The sequence below is a fragment of the Bemisia tabaci genome, chromosome 7 (assembly GCF_918797505.1).
Source record: "Bemisia tabaci chromosome 7, PGI_BMITA_v3".
In the NCBI taxonomy this organism is placed as follows: Eukaryota; Metazoa; Arthropoda; class Insecta; order Hemiptera; family Aleyrodidae; genus Bemisia; species Bemisia tabaci.
Genome location: NC_092799.1, coordinates 7,682,922 through 7,705,803, shown reverse-complemented (window position 1 = coordinate 7,705,803; position 22,882 = coordinate 7,682,922). Strand labels below are relative to the sequence as shown.

The window sequence follows — 22,882 nt, the reverse complement described above, 5'->3', positions numbered from 1 at the left end:
TCGCCATCATAGCTTCGTTTTATTAATTATTTTATTGCTGTGCATCAGTAAAATATAAACAAATTCGGAGAATAATTGCAAGATATGATCCAAGGTTCCCTTATGTCTAAAAGTTGAGAGTTGGACTCGGAATGAAATATTTCTTTCAAAATTTTTACCGTACCGTTCAAATTTGAGCTTGCTTTCATAACATATTTTTTCAGCAACATTTGACAGCGAATTGCTGCGACATGGAGAGGAGTAATACCCACATAATGGGACGAAATCTTAGAATAGATATACGCTCAAGAGGGAACAGTTGCGTCATTTTAAAAATGCCGCCATCATATCCCGCCAAAATTCTTGACCTTGAGTAACTCAACGTTGAACTCACCAAAATCACCGGCGGTTGTTGATGGAAGTCGTGGTCGCAGTATTGTGGAAAATCTTGCAGAACTTTTTGAGGGGGCAAAATTCACTTTTATCACATTCAAATCTTTTGCCACTCCAGTTTCTTACAGTCATTCAACGCAGTTTTCCATTTCATCACTCAGTGAACAAGTTCATGGTGCTTTCCTACCCCCAGTATCTTCTGCTATTACTTGAAAAATGGACATCAGTTTGAGCTCAACACCCCCCACATCCCTCTGAACTCACTTTTTGGAATTCAGATTCCTATCTTTTTCATGGTAATACTTTGTATTTCATCAGCTACAGTCCAAATTTCTGAGTCTATACTCTTACTAAATTTTTAGTCTTGCCATAAGGGTTCGCAGGGTTCTTGCGAAGCAGTTCAAATGGTCAGGTTAAACAGGCTCATTTTCTTCCATTTGAGAACATTTGGCACTTTTGATATCTGTATTTGACGATCAGCAAAATCTATTTTTCCCATACGTTTGATTCAGGAATACATTAATATGCCGCTGTTGTTTGTGAATCGTAAGACTCAATCGGTACGCTGCACAAACTCAGCACCATGGTGAAGCCTTGTAAACTGCATTGGTGATTCGACAGTTGCCATTTTTGTGTCAGAGCGGGGTGCGATATATCGCATCAATTCGTTCATAATTTCAGCTACTTGTCATTTTTTCGAATTTTTAGATCGCACTTCTGTTGTTATGAGGCTAATTAATTCATGCACCAAATTTTACAAAGAAATTCAATGTCATAAAGGCAGGATTTTTTTAGAGGAAAAATATCGTATGAGATACTGATATTGAAACTGCACTCGAATGCTTCATTACTCCTCTGAAAGAACCCTGCTTTTAATAAATATAATTTCTTTGTCAAATTTGGTACATGAATTCTTAAGTCTTATGACAACAGAAGTGCAATCTCAAAATTCGAAAAAAATGACAAGTAGCTGAAATTATAAACGAATCGATGCGATAAACTGCACGTCGCTGTGACAAGAAAACGGCAACTGTCAAATCACCTTAACCAGCTGTATGAACCAAGGGAAAGTTTTAACCCACCAAATATAAGAACAATCTGATGCTCTTTAATGCTTGAGTTCTTACGGAGGCAAGAGCTTATTCTATGTGTTCATTAGTAAGTTATAGCTCATATTATTTGGAGTTGAGCACGTATAAATAGGCAAGTACTGAAATTGGTGCGGCAACTCTGACTAGACGCTCGGTTCTCAGAATTCTCTACCTTAAAAGATGGATCAATCATTAAATTACTCGTCCGATTGATGCTTGATGGGATATTGCTGATTGACCAAATAACCCCACTTTCCACTCTGATTTCATTCAATATGCTTTGATCAGTATTGTGGTAGCTGGATCAATATTTTTACTTATACCAGCCACTGTGTTTGTTTTGAGGAAAGCATTGCTTCCTTTCAAGAATACCGATTGAGGAGAGATCAGTGAGGGTATAGGAAGCAAACCCATTGGCCGAATACCATGGGTTTCACTCTTATTGGAGCTCTCTAGGCGAACGCACCTGAACAGTTCTGATTTAAAGCATGCTCATTCCTTGGTGCCATGCATCGCAAAATGCTGGACTTCGGAGAGACTAGCTAATTGCAAGCCTCACAACCTCTGACTTATGCTTGCACTTCGTGTTGTCCTGTACCAAGCACCAAAAGGCCAAAGTACCTATTCATGTGAATTGAATTGAGTACCACTGAGCAATTTTTAATGTTGGCGGCCAAGAGATTACATCCCGTCAAGCTAGCTCGGAGATGTTATCTATCAGTAGTCGCAAGGAGTTGTTGGGTGATTTGTATGTGAGGGCTTGAGGCACCTTTTCAGTTTATTACTGAAGTACATCATTTCGCTTTGCATGGCATTGCAGAGTGCTTCAAATCAGGACTGTTCGGCTACATTTGCCTAATGTACTCAAACAAGAGTGAAACCAGTAATGCCCTGCCGATGGGCCTAATTTCTTTACCCACATTAAACTCTTCTCAGTCAAGATTCTCGAAAGCAAAGTAGTTCTTTGCCTAAAAAACTGCAATGGCTTGAAGAAGCAAAAACATTGGTCAAACAATGGGCCTTTAAGGGAACTTCTTCACGGCTAGCTGAATCATAGTAGTTTTCATGCTCAGTTGTACATAAGATGCTGCTTATCGACGGTTCAATTCGGCAATCATGCAACTCAGTTAGCGATGTTGCGGACTTCCTGTCATACTTTATTTTCTAAACGGATAACTACGCAACGACAATTCTTTAAAACTTCCATGATTTTTCTTCTCCGTGAGAAGAAAATTCTGAACAAACTTCAAGGAATGATATCAATTAGCTCTCTTTTAAAAAAATAACATAGAGGCGGAGATTTTCAGACTCTGCAAACGAGTTATGTGATTGCTGACTTACACCGTCGTTATCTGGAAAAGACTGGTATAGTTGCTACCACATTTTGACTGCATTGAGCAGAAAGGAACCATGCCACATCAGCTATTGCCAATTATAATTGGGCAGTTTAATTTTTTGCCTGAAAACGGTCGTGCGGATTTTTTTGCAAATTTCAGTGAATTTTCTGCATAGTATGAAGCAAATTCTTTAAAATTTTCCAAAAAATTTGCATGTACGTTCTCTTGAACAAAATTAATTTACTTTGTTAAATTTGGCAACAGCTGAAGTTTCTTGGTTCCTTTCTGGTAAAGGATGAACAAATGATGCTTTTTAATCATGCTGCTCCTAAATAGCTCAATAAACCATTTCGACATCAGAACAGACCATTTTATCCAGGTAGAACCATCGAATATTATTGAATGACATAGACATTTAATCACAGCTTTGATATCATATCTCAGAAGCTAGGAATCTATGGAAGAAATGTATGCAATATAGAAGAGAATTTGCACGAAAAATTCTGATCGTTTTATCTAAGATAATTCAATGAGCTGATATTGGAGTATTTTTTATAATTTTTTCTGATTTGGGAAATAGTGAATACAATAATTAAAAGTGAAGGAAGTGACCTTCTAATGTCCTCAGGCGGCAATCCCCCTTCTAACACATTTAATCATTTTAGACAATTAAATCATTATTGTCACATCTCTATTAATTAGAAACTTAAGACACGCTCTTGCTCAGTTAACTCAGTAGTTTCAACCTGAACATGAAATTCATCAAATTCTAGACACCTGAAAATACTTCCTGTGGACTGATCACAAGTGGAATTTCGTAATCTTGAAATTGCTACTCCGTGTTCCTTTCTGACAGCATGAATATTAATCGGGCTTTTTCTCTTTTTGTTTGCTCTAGGCATCAAGCAACTTCTTCAGAATGGAGCTAATTTTGCTTTTAATGAAATTTTACTTAGTGACATGTTAATATGTCTCGCGGACGAGAACTATTCAAAGATGAAATAGAACATCGCTTGAGAAATAATGACTTATTTCTAGACGATATTGGTTCCAACGAAACAGAGTCACCTGAGGTAAAACCTCCCACCAAACGGCCAGTCGGTAGAGGCTTCCACTCAGGAGGACTTTTCCCAGGTGGACATGGTTTGGTGGACAACCGCTTTAAACTAAACCCTATTGAAGAATCCTCCATAAGGGATAGACTGAGCAATTTCAAGAAAAGTGTTGAGACATCTCTATACGATGAAGATGATGATGTAAATATCGACAAGAACTCATTATTGAAAAGTAACAATGAATCTGTTCATCGCAGGCTCCTTGATAATGGATCATTTATGCGAAAAGTTGAACTGCTGAACACACAAGAAGAGAACGAAATTGCTGTAAGACTGAACTCCTTAGCAGAAGAAGTCATGGCGGAAAAAGCTCCATGTGCTGCAATTTTCCCAAACGCATCAAAACTTACTGAACCTGATATTTTCCCACCTGGTGATGATAGCTTAAGTAACCTTATGAGCAGGGACAAAAGCTCTACTTTTGACATTTTTCAGTCCAGTGATGGAACATGTGATGCTCCGAAGGAGCCAAGTGACGAAGCTAGAAGTCTAATCGATAGATTAATGTTTGAGAAAAACCAACTGGAAGCAGAACTCCTTAGGCAGAAACAAAAAAGCGCTGGAATGAATAAGACTGAATCAAGTGAAACTCACAAAAAAGTTGAAGCTGTAGACACTTTGAAGTTGAATCAGCCACCTCCCCCCGGCTCGATCAAAGCTAGATTAGGAGGTTACGTTGAAGAGCCAAATCCGGTGAGAGAAGAACGTATCATTATCCGAGACTCAACCGAGAACAGAGAAAATCGATCTTCTCAGAAGTACAGTAGTAGACACAAACCTGATGACAAGCACCACAATAAGGTGTCAAGGCACAGTCCACCGAGAAGAACTAATATAAGGAGTAAGTCTCCTTTGAGACGCAACGACCGATCTCCTCCATCACGCAATAGATCTCCACTTCCATTCAGACCAAGGTCACCCAAAAGGAATAGATCCCGGTCACCCAGACGGAATAGGTCCAGGTCGCCAAGGCGCAGGTCCAGATCTCCTCGAAGAAGATCTAAATCACCAATTTTTAGAGGCAAATCGCCAAGGCGAAGATCTAAATCTCCAAGGCACAGATCCAAATCGCCAAGGCATAGATCGAAATCTCCACGGCATGGATTGAGGCCAAAATCTCCAAAACGTAGGTCGAAGTCACCACGGCTGGGATCTAAATCACCTCGCCGGTCAAAGTCACCTCGCGGCAGGTACCGCACCAGATCTCGCAGTTATTCCCCATCGCCCGGGAGGTCTCCATCAAGAAAATTCAAACGTGATGTTGTCAATCCAGAACTTCTGATGCCACGCAATCCGCTCAGTCCCAATAAGTCCAATGACCAATGGATGAGACCTAGTAATGCACCTGATTCAGCATGGAAAGGAGCTCCGATCAATTCATTTAATCCAATGAATGTGCCAATGGACATTCCACCTCCCAATTTTGAGGTAGGTATTCATTTTTTTCTTGTTATAACTTGTATGGTTGGTGAAGTCTTGCATAAAATATATATGTCGCAGGCGAATAGTCAAGTTAGGCATTCTATCTAATGCTTAGGCAGATACTTAAATTTTTAGAGTTTACGAGGTTTTTTACGTTTTCACAAAGACTTCTCTAATTTTCAATATTTTGAGACAAAAAATCCATTGAAGTACAAATTGTCATTTTATTTCCGTTCAAAAATGCTCCTCATAATTCTTCATCCGTCCAAATTGTGAAAACCTTTTATTTTACGAAATGCTGCATATTTTGAGATAAATTGGCATGAAAAGACTAGAAAAAACATATTTATGATCGAATGGAACAAGTTTTTACAGGGAATTCTTTTCCTTAATATCAGAGAAGTATTTCGTCTACAGTCAGCAAAATAATCAGAATTTCAGTCCAAATAAGAATATTTAACTATTTCCCTAGGCATTTAACAAAATGCCTGATTTGACCGTTTGCCTGCAACACATACATCAAGTTTCACATGAACTGTTGATGAAAAATGAGATTAATGTATGCATGTATATGTTGATGAATTTTTAATCTGAAGGAAACAAGGCTGAAAACAACTAAACAACAAAATATGCAATGTTTTGCCAGATATTTCTGTCATTTTCAATTGAATCAAAGGCCTGAATTGGAGTGCATCCATCTCTGGATGGGAGTACGAAGCACCATGTATGTGCATTCATGATGTTCTGTAAACAAAAATCAATAAGTAGTACTTAGCAAATTTAACAAGTATACCTATCTTCTAAGTACAGAAAAATTAAGTGAAAGGATTGAACGGGCATTCTTATTGGGCTTGCGAGTGCACAGAACTCTAAACTCTGACTCGCAAGAAAGCAAACAATTCTGAAAAACTGATTTCAAGTTTTTCTCCCCACTCAGAGTTGCAATTTTTGAAGAAAAATAAATTTCAGAGAATTAATTTGATTCTCCGGCAAATTGACAAAATTCAACTGTGACAATAAGTCTTCTATTTCTATTCTAAGTGATTTCTAAGGATAAAAAAATATCCCAAATCATGTCACTAGGGTCAACTTTTTCAAAATGTTACATAAATTGCTAAGAGTTCTTTCGTTTGTCATAAAACTCGATTCTGATTTTAAATCTGTGCAATTGTGTGCTTATTTTGGCCAAAAAATTTATGTTGTGAAATAGTCAATTTGAAGTTGCCATCTTATTTGCTGTCTAACAATGAGCTCTGAATTAATTAAACACACTTTTGTTCCAGCAACCACCTCCCATGTACAACTATCCACCTCAAGATTTTGGAAACCCTGCGGTCAGGCCACCACCCCTCTCTAATTTTCCTTCTGGTCATTTTGATCCTACCAGGCCCTATTTTCCAGGTGGACCGGGACAGCAGTTTGTGCCAAATGAGGTATGAATACAGTCTAATTACTATTTTTCTTATTTTCCCTGGTATCCTCGGTCCATTCTTGTACTTACTCCTGCTGAATTATTTTTTCATTGACGAAGTAACTGTCTCAAAGTATAATTGTAATGGAGAATTCGGATGTATGGATGTGAAGTTTTTGTATGGTATCGTTTTTCTCTCCCGTGCGAGACAATTTATCATCCATAGCAGTTTTTAGTGTAACTTCCAAAAGCAAACGCACAATGGCAATCTATCCTTATACCAGACTCAAGCCGTAGACCTTCTAAAGAGCACAGATTTGAGACCATAGATACAAATATCATGACCAGTTTTTTAAATTTCATTGTCATTAATAAGTGTACATAATCCTTTGCCCTATGGCTTAACGCGGCATTTGCCCGAGTTGTACCTGTAAAATTTCTCCAGTTTATCCTAGGGCGATGTTCACTGAATCAACAATAAGTTTTTATCCTTTCACCAAAAGTTTGTATAGTAAAAAAACAAAAATTGGACTTATTTTCAAAAAAATTCTCAAGTCCATGATCATGTAAATTGGACGCTTGGTCTGACTCAGTAACCAAAATCTAAATAGCTCAAATCTAGACAGTAAGGTCACAGAAAGCCTCTAGAAGTAATTCGGTTTGATCTGTCCTAGGAAAAGTGACTCCGAAAAGTCCTAAAACCCTACAAGCTTGAATGAGTGATGCCTTGTTACCTTTTGGAAAGCTGGTACACATTTGTACTTCCCGCAGAAATGCATATCCTTACGGTTTTTTACATTTTTCCAGCAATGGATTGCTGAAGAAAAATTTATGGCATTCCATGAAAAAGCATTTAATGTTTCAATTGGGCTCGGTGTATATATCTTTGGGTGGAAAGAGAATCTGTACAAGTCCTATAAAATCTCAGATGAATAAAGTTAGTTTGTAAAGTGCTTTATTGGCAAAAAGAGATTTTCTAAGGTTATCAAGTTACTCTTTAGAGTTAATCAACGGCAGTGTAGAAGTAAGTGTTTTCATTCTGTGACTCTGTTTTGTGCAGTGTTAATGGTTAAACTTTTTTTAATTGACAAGGTATCTCCTAATGGTTGATCAGCAACAACTGAACTTCTTTGGGTCCAGTAACTGTTCCGACACATTACTGGTTTAAAATTTTTGTATTCTCCTCACTAAATACGTATTCGCAATTAAACTATGAAAACTCATCTCTCATGTATGGTGTTTAAAGATTCTTACTTGTCCATTTTTCCAGAGAGATTTGTGCAGGCCCCTTATAAGACATCTGAGGAGAATATTTTTGATAAGGCGAAGGAAAGTCACAAAATGTTTTGCAATATCAATGATCAGTTATTTTTTGGACAAATGATGTGTGACTGGGAATCTGCAATGTTGCAAAGCAAAGTAGGTCTTGTAGTTTCATAATGCAAGACACTATTGTACATTTAGAGATTGAAGAGAGACCTGCTAATTTTCTTTTCAAGCATTTCAGTAAGAGTCCTCTTTTAAATTTTAAATGTACCTTTTAAAAATGTTAAAATATCAAGGAATAGTTCAAAAGAATAAGGTTGTTGGAAGAAGGAGACTGGCGGTAATTGGATATCTAGAATGTTACTTACATGAACACTGTCCAGAAAATTGATGTTAACTAGGGCTGTGTCAATAATTCGCTCATCGTATAGTGCCAAGAAAAAGACTATAAGCAAGAAAGAATCTTCGTGTTTGTTCAACCTGTTTTTCTCAGGTTAAGTGAGAACTGCGCTCATGTGCTTTTTTTAAGTCCAATCAATGCACACCTCTGTAAGAAAACTTTTCTCTTACTGCCACTTTCCGGGCAACATTTATATTTTCTATCCCCAGGTAAGTATCTTTATTTCAAATATTTTTCTATCATATATTATGACAATAGTAGAGATGGTCATATTTGTGTTTAATTGTTCATAATTTTAACATCTTGTAAGTAATTTAATTGTAGTATACTTTGCTATGAAGATCTATAATCTCTGGCTCACCCCAAGAGAACCTATCTGCATAAGGAAACATATGTTATTTGTTGATGGTGAAACTGCAGGAACTTGTATTTTGTTTGTGGTGTCTCAAATCTCCGCTTCCATTCCATCAAAAAAGAACAAGCCAACGCTATAGCTTGTTTGTATAGAATATTCTTCTCACAGTGAAAAAAAAATCAGAAGAATATACAAGAAACGAAATTAAATATTTTTCAATCCCGTAATAAGGTTATGACACATAGTAAGCAACGTCGCAAACTGAGATACCCATTCCTACTGTTTCATCATCTATATGTTGTTAAATAATGAGCCAAAAAGTACTTAATTTTAATTGCAAAATTTGGTCCAATTTCTGTAAAAATTTCAAGCTTCTACCTATTTCGTACAATAGTAGTGTGCCTACCATGTGTGTTTGTGACATATATCCTGTGTGCATGCATCAGCTCTAGATTACTACGTACCTTACTTTACTTTTAATTACCAAATGAAACATTGTTGCAATTTTTTATTTTTGTCTCCGCCTTGTCAAATTTACAGCATCAGGTCTTTTCCCAGGGAAACTTCAATTACTGAGAAAAGCGCGGAAATCTAAAAATTCTAAAATAATGAGAATGGTCAGCGAATTTTTTATTTGATGTGCCAAATTATTTTTTATGCAACAACTTATCATTTATGTAGGTTTAAGTATGAGTGGTTTGTTAGAAATTCGTTGGAATAATGAGCTGCCTATAAAATACGTGAGGCTGAAAATCCGATTTTTTGACTCTCCTCCTCTGACTTAGCACAGCCCCCCTAAATGGTTTTGTGGTGCATTTTGGCTGAAAAATTGCCACCTTGCGTCAAATTTTCATTTTCACTTCTTAATAAATTAGGGCTATGCGGCATTCTCAGCATAATGCTAACAACCCTGGATCAGTCCCTCCGAACTGTAACGCACTGTTACAGCAGGCTCAGAATCCCCTGAACCCTAGAACGTTATGTATCTCATGAACAACCCTAAATGTTTTTTCTTCTTTTTTTCAAGGTAGATAGATTAATTTGATTAAAGACGAAGCACTATCATACATTTATCTTGTAAATTTGTAGCCTTTAATTTGTGCAATAGAAGTAATCTTCCAACTTTATACACTTTGCGCATTCTTGTAAATTAATTTATAACAATGTAGTCATAAAAGAGGATAAATTTCAGGGATTCAGCGGTCAAAATCGGCCACCTGGTTGGAATCAGCCGCCCGGGCCAGGGCCTTTAGGACCCATGAATGTACCACCTCCATTCGTACCCTCCGGCCCACCACCCTCAGGCCCACCATCCTCCAGCCTACCGCCGTCCGGCCCACCACCCTCTTGCCGTTCAAATTTGAGAGGTACCTATTTGAATATATGTATTTCTTTTTAAGTGCCGTACTTGTCAATGCTCAACCCTCTGAATCTCCATTTTATGACCTTATTTAAAAGGCTCAGCCAAATAGTTTTTTTTGGTTGTCCAAAGGTTTCTTAAGTAATTAATCATAAGAATGTCTCGAGAATCTTTGTAAAACGTGGTAAAATTAAAGTCTAGCACACCAAAACGATAGCAAATATTGAATTATTCAATTATTTTTTTTCACTAATATATCTGGGCAAAAAAACAAAGAGTGCAATTTTTTTTTTTTTGCTTAAATGATGCTGGGAACAAGAGGGAATGCAGAAGGTGGTTCCATTTTAAAATGTTTAAAATCGTCAACAATTCAGGAGAGCAACTCAAAGAACTTTTCAATAATATTTAATTTTCCATCAACGTTTTAAAATCATCTCTCAGTCAACTAAAATATCTCCATTGTCTCTGAGATTTTATGGCGTAAAATTGGATGGTTTTCCATACATACATATATACAGACATAAAAGCCGCTTTCAAAGCGCTCTTTGGCGCTCTGCGACTCCCAGTCGACAAAGTCTCCTATCCTCCCAAAGCCCTTCAGGGAGTTGGCACTCCGCCATTTCCTCTAAAACCCCCTGTCGCCACCCTTTCTATGGGCATCCTCTTTGCCTCCTCCCAGGAGGAGCCCAATTAAGTATCTTCTTTTGCAGCCTCTGTCAACAAGATGGCTTTAACTGGAAGTAATTTTTTGTGTGTCTTGTGAGTCAATGTGCACAAATCTTAAAGTTGCTATCTTTCTCTTCTTTGCTAACCTAATGGAAAGTATTCAATGCTTTCGAATATATTTCCATTTTTTTAACACCAATATTTGGTACCTGGGTAGGCCTCCAACTAATATTTCTTGTCGTCTCTGTCAAATTTTCCAGTGCTTGGGGATGATGCGATACAGCAAAAGCCATCCTACGATCAAAGTCAACCGTCATTCAATCAAAAACCACCAGCAGGATTAGAACCCACAAATCAAGGTATAAGCCGACTTCTTAATATCCGCAGACTTTTCCTCCTCTCCATTTCTCTTATCTATTAAGTCAGTTCACTTTTCTTGCTTCTCTATTTCTTTTCTATTTTCCTATATGTAGGTATACATCATATCTGTGTTCAAAAACCTATCACTTGTTAATATGCTCTTAAATCATTAGCTATATTTTATGTTCTGGTAATTCCATCATTGGAGTTTATCATAGGAGTTCAAATTTTTCTGACCATCATTTCATCCCTGATATATAGCCTACACATATAGCCTATATATACAGCCTAGATATATTTTTGGCACAGTTCCTGATGTAAACATACAAAAAATATTAAATTCTTGAGTTTCTTGTAAAATTACCCTTTAGTAAAGTATTCAGAATGAAAAAATTTAGCTCCTACAGAAAGTCTCTTCCGTATTTGTTTGTGTTAACGTTAAGTGGTTTATTCAAATGGCAGTGAGGAGGTTAGATTTTTTCTCCAGTCATGACATCAAATACAAAATAATTTGGGAACAATATTTAATTGCTAATTTTGAATTATTTTTTTATTTTCAGGTCCAGCTCCTCAACCTAAGCCTGTGGCGCCACCACCACAGAAAATGATGGAAGAGGAAAAGAAAAAGAAAGGTTAACTTTTATGTATATCATAAAATTAAATTCCTTTTAAAAAAGAGCGAACAAAATTTTAAATTTTCATCATTTATTTTTGGTTTCAACCCATTATTGAAAAAAACACATTCTTTTTGAAAAGTGGAACTGTCCCATCTCTGAAGATGATTGGAGAAGAATTACTGTTGCCAATGGGGCACTAGACGAGGTCTAAAATAGAAAACCAAAGTCTCTTGTTTTCTCTACAAAATCCTGTGATGAATACAATTCTCTCAAGGAACAGGAAGTTCCGAATTCAACTCATGAAGGATGTAACACTAAGCGTTTCCACGAGTGAAATGAAAATTGAACCATACAAATGACATCCTGTCTATTTTTCCATTGACCGAAGATAATTGTAAATACGTCTTATATCTTGTTTAGGAGTTGCTTTCCAGACTTTCCATTGTGTAATTTGTTTTCTCTGTGATTTTTTAAGAGAAAAATGTTGCGCAGTGCTTTAATTTATACCCTGTGGAAGCCCATTTCGACAGAGCATACTGTATCAAGTAATTGCATGATATATAAATGATTATGTCATTGGAGGAAAAGATCCCAACAATTCTTTCCTCATGCTGGCCAAAATCATCAGACAATAAATCTTGAAGTATTTGAGTACTAGTTAATTTAACATTTAATTATATTCCAAATTGCCTCAGACATATTTGTCATAAAATATTGTTAATTTATGACCGGATCTGTGAAAAGGGACCTTATCTTTTGGGAGTAAATTTTCCCCAAATTTTTACCAATACATGCATAGAGAAAGAAAACCTGGAAATGCTAGCACAAGTTGACTCTTAAAGCTCAGTAATTGAAGGGGATATGAGTCCTGAAGTTGCATAAAAAAAATTCATAGGTTGCAGAAAAGTGTGATTTTTACTGAAAGTTTGAGAAAATTTTCGCCTGTAAGGGAAGGTGCCTCTTTACCAATCCGATCAAATTTTAAGTAGTTTATCAAATGTTATTTTTAGAATTGCAACTTCCTCTCTAAACAGTCTCTAATTTCAATCTTCATTCTTTTCTCTCAGCGGTCGAATCTGAGCTACTAGAACAGCGAAGATCCCTTGCTCTCCAAAGGAAGGAGTACTTCAAAAAAGCATCAACGATCAAAGATGAACTTGGAAAATTAAAACGTCAGCAAATAGAGCTCAGCCATGAAAAGAGTGGATCAGAAGTCGACAAAATTCTCAAACAAAACAAGAAATTCCAGGTATTTTTCAAGCTATGCTAGAGCAAAAGGACCACAAGCACTTTAGCCAAAATGCTAAAACACCTTGAAAACGGTCAAATTTGCTGGCCGGCTGAGACATTCTCGCTACCGAATTTCCACCTTCAACATCTCGTTAGGTAAATTTAAGGCTGAATGATCAAAAGTACTGAAAGAACATATTAACCTTTTTTTACTATTTTACCTTTTTTCACATGTTATTGTCCCATGAGAGAGGCAAGGTCAAAGCATCAAAGGGAGATTCGTCCGCCAAAGCCTGTTAGGTCAGACCGTTTTCATGGTATGGTTCTTCAGCTCAAGTTTGCAGGGTCCTCTAGAGCTTTTTTGAAAAGGATCAAGTTTTACTTTTAATATTTGGTTACCTCAGAACCGGTTGTTCTTTTTTTCTTTAATTTTAAATTTAACTTAATTTGTTTGCAAAACTTTGTTGAAATTGCATAGGGTGTCCCAAAAGTACTGCCCCTTTTTCCGCAGAGGGCGAAAGAATGCAGATATCAAAATGCGGTTTGTGTGAGGTTATAGTCCTAGTAATTACCTATAAAACAAGACCAAGTTGAGCTCTGTAGCTTAAAATTTGACCGAGATACAGCATTTTGAAAGTGACGTGTCAAGGTGCCGCCTACGAGATTTTCAACATTTTTTTACGGACGAACCCTAGGACGAACAGACACGACGCATCTGCAGGTGGTCCTTTAAGATCCGGTGCAATGAACTTTTTGAGATGTCAAGCAACACCTGAAACTTACGCAAGGATAAATGACGGTCTCCTCGAACAACAGCAGCAACGGTACCGATTAATTCGTCTGTGGTGGAGGTAGACGGTCGGCCCGGTTTCGCGGGACTTTCCGCCGATTCGCGGCCGCCAGAAAAAGATTTAAACCAACGACCAATGCTACTTCTGTCCAAACAGTCGTCTTTATACACGCCTTTCATTTCATTAAAAGTGTTTTTTACTGACATTCCTCGACGAAAACAATGACGAATAACGTGGTGTTGTTCTTTTCTTAATTCGGTACTCATCGCGAAAGAAACTTCCAAAACGACAGAGGGATGAACTCAGATTGACGTGCCGGGAAAGCTTGACCAACTTGGATGGCACTAGCGGACACTTTCAATCCTGTCGTTGGTCTGCATAGGGGCGCTTACACGTTGCCAAATGCCGCCTAAAACACAGTGTTGCCATATGTTTCTGGCCGCTTCTTCTTCTTTTTAAAACCGTTTCATTCTTAAACTTGGTTTTTTCTTTCGTAAAAAATGTTGAAAATCTCGTAGGCGGCACCTTGACACGTCACTTTCAAAATGCTGTATCTCGGTCAAATTTTAAGCTACAGAGCTCAACTTGGTCTTGTTTTATAGGTAATTACTAGGACTATAACCTCACACAAACCGCATTTTGATATCTGCATTCTTTCGCCCTCTGCGGAAAAAGGGGCAGTACTTTTGGGACACCCTATGTATTTTTGTTTAGCTTCGTCTAGACAGTCTTTTTCTTTTTTTTTAAGAAAAGAAAATTAATATATTTCAACCAAATCATCTATGTTAAATTCTTTCAAGTAGCTGCCTTTTCAAGTCCTAAAAAGGGCGTTTTCTAATTTTTAGCTACCTCAGTTTTAAGGATTATCTCACAGTCCGTACCCTTCGATGCATGTTAATGTTGTTTCTTTATTCTTTTTCAGTCAGAGCTACAGAATAAATTGAAAGGAATTGACAACATCATCGATATGCTGTCAGGTATCATTGGTGACACGAAAGACTTAGATTTAGAAGAAAAAGAACCAACACCTCCCGGCCATGCATCTTATATTCTTGAACCACCGCCGAAGAAGGAACCCAGAACCATCAGAAGTTCCCCTGCCGCAAACAATGCCCCGAAACCTGATCCGCCTTCCCGTAGTATGGTGCTAAATTTGGATCCGTCTCCTTCGCCGGGCTCAGACTTTGATTCATTTAAATTCACGTCTCAAAAGTCAGTCGAAGTACAGTCTCCGCAAACTCCAGCCAAGTTTGTGACTGAAACCTCAAATGATGCGGTAAAGTGAATGATACTCTCTTATTCATTCGTACTATCATTGTTTGCTTTCCGTAATTGCTAAGATTTTATCTATTTATTTACTTATCTACAGCTTTCACGGTATTCATCTTTTCAAAATTATTATTACAGAGAGAGAGAGAAAATAGTCGCTGTAGAAAATATCAAACAAATCATAGAAAACCCAACACAAGAGATATGATGGAACTGACAAGATGAAAAGTCATCAAGTACTCTTTAGCAACTAATTTTTGGAATGTCAGGAACTATAATATTTTTTTTTTTTCCATTTTAAAAAATAGCTATTTTCACTAAAAACTGAAAAGTTGTTGCACTGACCTGCATTTCTTGTTTTTCCGTTCTAATTAATTTACATCTTGTACTGAGGGTAGTTTTTTCCAAATATATTACTCTCTTGCATTTAAAATATAACAATATATTCAATGATATTTTAACAACAAATGTTTCACACATTTAAAATGATAGCCTCCAAAAATTAAATTAAACAAGCTCTATTTGCCAGTTGCAACTGACATATCTAGTCATTACTTTATGCTCAAGCTCAGTGTACATATAATTTTTTGAAATTTTGATTTTATTTTAGTGGGAGCCGGAGTTCATAGAGAGACCAAAGTCTCCTCTGGGTCAAAGGCTGGCTGCAATAAATCCGATGGTGGACCCACCAGCGCCAAAAGTCGCTCAAGTCTCAGAACCGGCAGTTCCAAACTTAATAAGAGACGCCATTGAAATTAAAACGCCACCTCCTCCAATCTTCATGGCAATGGAACCTAAGGCTCCATCTCCTCCAGTCACAAAAGATTCACCATCACCTAAACCACATCGCAACAAAATCGCTCCGATTTTCGATCCCAACACTTTGCCAACGCCCAAACCACCTCAAGTTACCCAACGGAACCCAGATTCTCCAGTTGTTGTTCTCGCAAACTCACCTGCCAGTCAAGCTGTCTATGCTCAACCACAAGTACAGCCGCAGCCATCCAAGCAACAAGCGCTCATATCCAACCAGCCTGAAGCTCCTGGAACGCATAAACCTCTGGTCAATTATATTCATTATGACCCAGAGATTCATTGGTGCAAAGTTTGTAATGTATTTCCACGAACAGCGAAAGAGTATCTGAATCACTTACATGCCCCAGAGCACAAAAAAACACTCATGGTAAGCATAGTTTTTCTGCCCTCCCACTAGGGTCTCGAAACATTTTTTTTCATTGATTTTTTCAAGCCAATGAGTTGAACTTGGGTCCAAAGATAGACATAAAGGCACATCAGAATTGAATACAATTAAGCAGAACCAAGTGACCTTTTGAAAATGATGAATTAGCAGTAGTTTTAAGCTTAAAAAGTTGAGAATTGTTTCCTGTCGAACATTTGAAGTTGTGAAAAAATATTTTGAATACATAAGCAGGGGTCAAAGTTTATCTCTGCGTCAATGTCGTCGATCGAATACAACTTCAAACCTATTTAACTTTGTTCAAACTTGCTGTGGCTTGGTTTTTCGCACTGGAGTTGGTCTCATTAACAGTAACAGGAGAACGCCACTGACATTTTTATTGAATTCTATTAGATCTAACATTCATTCAAAGGACCATGCTTAGAAAACGAAAGGAATTTGTTTAATTTTGTTATTATTTGATGCAATGTTCTTTACAGCCTCTTGAATACAATAACTCTAAAAAGTAGAACGCTCGTGGTACCAATTCCATGACAGGTAAATTTTTCAGCAATTTCACCCGCAATTTCCTTTGAAAATGCAGGGCAACTACTGTGTGTGAAAATTGTATATAAGTTGTTATTGTTCAGAAAATGTCATTCTTTTGTCTGTTTTATCTTCCTTGACGGCAGAAAAAAGCTCCCCTAAATAATCAATTTGACATTGTTCAATGCAACATTTTTAGTCGATGATGCTTGTAAAAATGCTGAAAAATCATCTTTCAATTCCTGCTTTTCTCAAAATGACCTCTAAGAAGAGTGACTTTGGAAGCTTATCACGCCTTAAAGGTCATAAAGGATATCATAAAAGGTCTTCGGCAGTCTGGATAATCAGGGATGGTCAGAACATTACAGCAACCTGGAGATGTCAGGGAAACTGAAAGAGAAAGAATGGAAGTGTTTGAAGGTCAGGAAAAGTCTAGGAATTGAAAAATTTTGGAGTCATGGGAAAGGAAAAATAGTCAGGGAATTGGGAAAGGAAGAATGTATGGAAACTCTGCATATCAACTAATAACAAATTGTAGCAGAATCATCTGGTTTTCCATGGAGGGTCCTTTTGACTAGTGTTATAAAATCAAGGTTTGCATGATTGCTTCGGATTGACAACATTCATCCCAGCTCAAACAGTGTGAGCTTTTCCATGCTATCTTTCAAGCAATTAAAATATACCCTACTTATTTCATATCATTCGTCCAAGGTATCAATGTAAAATTCTTGAAATATCCTTGCAGGAACATTTTCTCTTGAATTGAATCCAGTGTTATTTCAAAAGGGAGTTTATGAAAAAACATTAGTGTTTATTTTTCCCCAAGTTTTCAACATTGTTTTTTTTCAATTGCTGTTCTTTATTCATTTCAGGAGAAAAATATGTTTGATGCTCCGTGGCACAAAGCATTTCCACCGGAAGAAATTTCACCTAATTACCCAGGAGCGCCAACTAAGAGAGTGCCGATCAGAGGTATTGTCATTAGAGAAACAATCTTTTTCACTTCTTCATTAAACTCTGAAATTTTCACCACAAAAGCAATTTCTTCTTTTATTTCTTAGTTATCTACTATTTTTTATTTTTCTCAGCATCTTTTCCTGAGGCGTAAATGTTGTATAGATCTTTGTAGTAACAACTCTTTGCAAAAATTTGAATCATCGAAAGTTTTTGCGCTCCAACAGAAGCACTAATGCAGCTTTCAATCTTATTTGGTGGTCGAATCAGACGTTCCACATAGAATCTCTTTGATTTTGAAGTACCGCACATGACATAAAATAGTACAGTTGTTTCTTTCGTTTATTTACTTGTTTCATTTCTGATATCTGTTGTTTTTTGTGTGAGTGTGTGTGTGAATAATTTGTTTTAAATTTCAGATTCCATCTGGGTAAAATGTGCGACACACAGATATCATCATGAGTTATTTCATTATATGATTGCACTAATCTCTTATTTTTTTGTGTATGAGTTACTTGCTCTTTGGGAAGGTTCCTCTGCTCTGGATATCTCAAAATATCTTTTGCTTTGTTCAAAATTATTGATATACCATTGAATTGCTATGTTTATTGCCTCTGTCTCTTTGTATCTGGATTCTTGTAAAGATACAAGGAAAAGTTTGTATTTGTACTTGGTCATTTTATGTCTTTTTTGTGCAGATCTAACCTTTGAATTTCCTCTTGATTCCAATATATTTTCTCTTGTTGTCATTCATTAGAAAAATAAAGATAAAAATGATTGATGGATAATGAATCAATTTAATTTGAATTATTAACTATTTTTTTTAATTTTATCTAAAAACTGTTAGTCAAACCAAAGAACAGGCTTAGCGTTATGTTGTAAGAAAAGATTTTCATTTCATTCTACTCAGTGTAGCTTTCGTTATTTCTGAGCTGGAAATTAGATGGATGCATCCCCCGCCCAGACTTAGCGGCACCAGTTTTTCACCTACAGTAATGGAAATTACCTTCCTTCTATTGAAAAAATTCTAAAAATTTGAACTTACTTTTCTCTAACTAAAGCTCAATTCAGTTAAACTGTAGTAAGTTGAATGTTGATTAATATGTAAAAATAAACTTTCAATCCTAAACGCAAGAGCAAAATCAATTGAGTACTCTCTCAACTTCAAGGTCGTTTTGATCAGATGTAAGTAGCATTTGAACCTTACTTGAGAAGTAATACTGCAGGAACTCAGAATACTAGTTGCTTTTCACCACCATTACTTCTTCATAGCGTTCTCAGTTGGTGAAAGTCTTCAGCTCTGGATCAATTTCTCTCAATGTATTTACTCTGTATATACTCAATAATAATGAAATAATAAAAAAAAAAAAAAAAAAAAAAAAAAAAAAAAAAAACATTAGAAAGTTTCAAAATTACGACTTTTCATTTTTTTATTTTTTTAAATTTTTATTTTATTTTATTTATTTCTCTTTTTTTCATTCAGATCTTTTACCTTCTTCAAAGGTTACTCAAAAGAAGGATAGTGCATGAGGCACATTGATTTACTTTCAGGTTTGAAGGGTCATTTTACTAAACTCCTCACTAACTTTTTGTCTTTATGTTGGCAGGTCTACCATTTTTTGTATCCTCGGCGGCGTGGTACTGCAAATTATGTAATGTTTGGATAGGAGACCTACATTGTGCTTCCCTGCATTTGAAGTCCATCAATCATGCCTCTAAATATTCTGTAAGTTACCAATAACTACCATATTGACAGTAAAACTACAGGATTGTGTAGCTCAGTTTGCGAGATTGCAGACTTCCTATCTTTCTTTATTTTTTTAATTAAAAACACGTCCTTGATTTTCCCCTCAGTGCGAAGAATATTCAATGAAAATTGCATGCTATAACGTTAGTTTGTTTTCCCTTAAAAATGAAATGAGAGCAGAGATTTTGTATATCTGCAAATGAGATACTCTTCCTGCAGGTTCACTTTCAATATGGCATTCATGTAGTTTTTATAAGTGCTTAGATGACAGCCAAGCTGAGTGCTGAGCATTATTCCTGACCAATGTAATAGAGCTTCCTGCTCCTTTTTTTCTTCTTTTTTAATAAGCCTTTTGGGGTGTAAAGTTTAACGCTTTACCATAGAACTGTCGCCATCAAATCCAAGTTCATGCTAAGGAACAACATGTCACTTTTTCAAAGTGTGACTAAGTTCTTCACAAGTCAGGAAAACCCTGGAAAAGTCAGCAAAAAACAACTTGAAATGGGGGAAGACTCTAAAACAAGGAGATGCTCGGGTACTGCTTAAAAAACAGGTGTCTGTTATGGAGCACTGTCAAAAAGGAACAAAACGAATAATATTTATTGCAACACAGATGTAGCAGTCTAACATTTTTAATTTCCAGAGATGGCAAATTTTTTAAATGGATCAAATTAATTCATCCCTACTTGTTCTTGTTTACCATAAACTTTTTTCTGTTTTGTAGGATTTCACCGAGCAGAATCCACATTGGGAAGTCGATTGGCTTGCAGACAGAACTAGAGCGTATGAAATTTCCACTGAAATGAGACGTCAAGAAGAGACTGAGAAGCTAGCTCAAATAGTGCTGGCGCCAACCAATCACTTAGAAGCTGTGAAACCCACCCCATCAAATCCAGAAGCTGACATTGAAGCTGAAAAAAAAAAGAAGATACTGGAGTTGATAGCAGCCATCGAAGAAAACAAAAAAGAAATCTTAAAGGTGAAGAAAAAACGCGCTAGAAGTAGTTCTTCCGATAGTTCCTCTTCATCGTCCTCCTCCTCTTCCTCAGGTGGTAATAAACGCTCCTCGAAAAGTAAAACTAAAAGTATTCGAGTTGCGATGCGCAACCGTGCTTCAAAGCACAGTAAACGTGAATCCAGTCCTCCCCGGTCCCTGTCTCCTAATATGAAACCCAAAAAAAATAGGAATGCAACCCCAAGTGATGACAAAGAGGACAAAATGATCAAAGAATGGATGACAACATCCGATAAAGACTTAAAAGAATCCGTTTCTAGTTTAAAAGATAGGATCAAGTCAAAGCAAGAATCAAAGAGTAAGCCCAGGTATGAAAAATCAAAACACGATGAGAAAAACGAAAAGAGCCGTGAGAGAAATGAGAGAAAAAGAAGCACGTCAGAAGAGAAATCAGAACGCAGATCAAGCAATTCCAAAGTAAACGAGAAGGATAACAAAAGGAAGCATGATTTAAAAGAGGATAGGAAAAAGGAAGAGAAAGATGACAGAAAAAGAAGTGACGACAAAGAAAATAGAAAAAAGACTGAAGAAAAGGACGTCCGGAAGAAATACAAGGGAGACACTGATAAAGAAGGGAGCAAAGATGCAGGAAGCTCCACTAAATCTCCTAAAGTAGGAAAATCTGAGACGAAAGCCTCCAGTGAATCTGACAAAACAAGTAAAACCGCAAAAGATGAAAGTCCATTTGAAGCGGTACCCAAACAAGAGAGTACTCCTTTCGGCACAAAACCCATCAAGAAGCAAATTAATATAAAAATGAAGCTACCATTTATAGGTCGAATGCCATTCCATAAAAAATTGGGAGGCAAAGCAGGAACAAAAGAAGACAAAGATGAAGACCAAGGTGATGACGCCAAGAATAAGACCAGTAAAGAGGTAGTCAACGAAAAGTTAACGAAAATAGCCACATCGTTGGGTAAATTTGCCCCAGATGGCACATTGATCGACCCAGTGCAAGCGGAAATACAATCCATCATGGAAGAGAAAGTGAAAGAAGTCACCAGCAAAGCCGATAGTACTAAAAAAGCTGACAAAAGCGACGTTGAAGATATGGATTTGGCAAATGAGAACAGTGACGACGAGAGTAACTTGCCAAGAGATTTGCAAACAGCACTTGATATTATCTTCCCAGAGGAAGAGAAATCTGATACCAGTAAAGAATCAAAAGTAAATGTCTCAACGCCCACATCAAATTCTACCACCTTTTTCGGTCCGCAGAGTGAAGGTGACCTGCCCAGTCTGCCCCCATCCCTGCCTCCTCCCTCTTCGGTCCATCCTACCCCAGTGATGAACTCACCCCTCCCTGGTCCTGGGTTCCCTCCACCGCAGCCTATGATGCAAGGAGTGCCACCACCCATTTTGGGTCCAATGATAGTACCCGCTCCGCCCATGATGATGAGTCCACCCGGTGCTCCAAGGCTGCCACCTCGCGGGCTGCCACGCATGGGCCCTCCTGGAGCACCCCGCATGGGTTCTCCAGGACCACCCCGCATGAGTCCTCCAGGTCCACCCCGAATGAGTCCTCCCGGCCCGCCTCGCATGAGTCCCCCTGGACCTCCAAGGATGCGGCCTCCCGGACCACCAAGACAAACGCCCCCAAGAATGGGTCCTCCTGCATCACAGAAAAAACCTCTCCCTAAACCAAAACCTCCTACGAGTCAGTCACCTCAAACTCCTGCTGATTCATCAGCTGTGAGTGAAGACGGTAGTGGTGATTCCAGCAAAGAAGGGCAGCCAGAGGTGAAAAAGAGGAGGAATCCTTTGTCGCAGAAGAAACGAAGAGCACTCAAGAAACTGCGTGAAAAGTTAGAGGCGCAGGAAAAACAACTTCAGGAGCAGTTACAAACTTTGCAAGGTGACGAAGCGAAGGTTGAAAATAATGTTACAGTGGAAAACAAGAAAGAAGAGTCTGTAGTAGAGCAAAGAAAAGTAGATCTTGATATAATGGAAATTCCAATACCTGTTGACCCTCCGAAAAAACTCATTCGGAACGATTCAGACGATTTAGCACTGCTTGGTATTGATGCTAGTGATTCACATTTTTAGAGTACCAGGTTGGATATATTTTTTTTTCTAAGTCTTTCCTGGATGTGATGCATGATTATTGCGATGCGTGATTATTTTTAATACCGATTCCTCACTGTACTATAATGTTATGTATGATAAGTAAGTTGTGCTACTTTTTTGTAAATTGTCGTTACAAATTATAATTTTCTTTTTTTAAATTTTTGCTTTATTTTTTCTACTCAAATCAAATACAAAATAATCTGTACCATAATCTCTCTGTTGAAAAGTTAGTTGACTTTGATGTATCAGACTCTATCTTTCAGTTAGGATGGAGAAAATTCTCGGGGGCTTTTCAAGTATTACGTAAGCCATCT

General features: G+C 37.3%; 1 protein-coding gene across 2 annotated transcripts; it reads left to right on the top strand.

Annotated features, from left to right (window-relative positions):
- The first annotated feature begins 376 nt into the window (after positions 1 to 376).
- Positions 377 to 22,726, top strand: LOC109032690 (uncharacterized). Of its 2 annotated transcripts, XM_019044945.2 has the most exons (12): positions 377 to 668; positions 3,699 to 5,343; positions 6,621 to 6,770; positions 9,962 to 10,136; positions 11,056 to 11,154; positions 11,716 to 11,787; positions 12,840 to 13,021; positions 14,716 to 15,069; positions 15,673 to 16,245; positions 17,658 to 17,757; positions 19,347 to 19,465; positions 20,211 to 22,726. In XM_019044945.2, exons 2-12 carry the CDS (start codon positions 3,769 to 3,771, stop codon positions 22,545 to 22,547), a joined length of 5,736 nt encoding a protein of 1,911 aa, XP_018900490.2. In that variant the 5' UTR covers positions 377 to 668; positions 3,699 to 3,768; the 3' UTR covers positions 22,548 to 22,726. The 2 variants fall into 2 exon arrangements, with proteins under 2 accessions (XP_018900490.2, XP_018900491.2); XM_019044946.2 differs by lacking the exon at positions 11,056 to 11,154.
- The last annotated feature ends 156 nt before the right edge of the window (positions 22,727 to 22,882 follow it).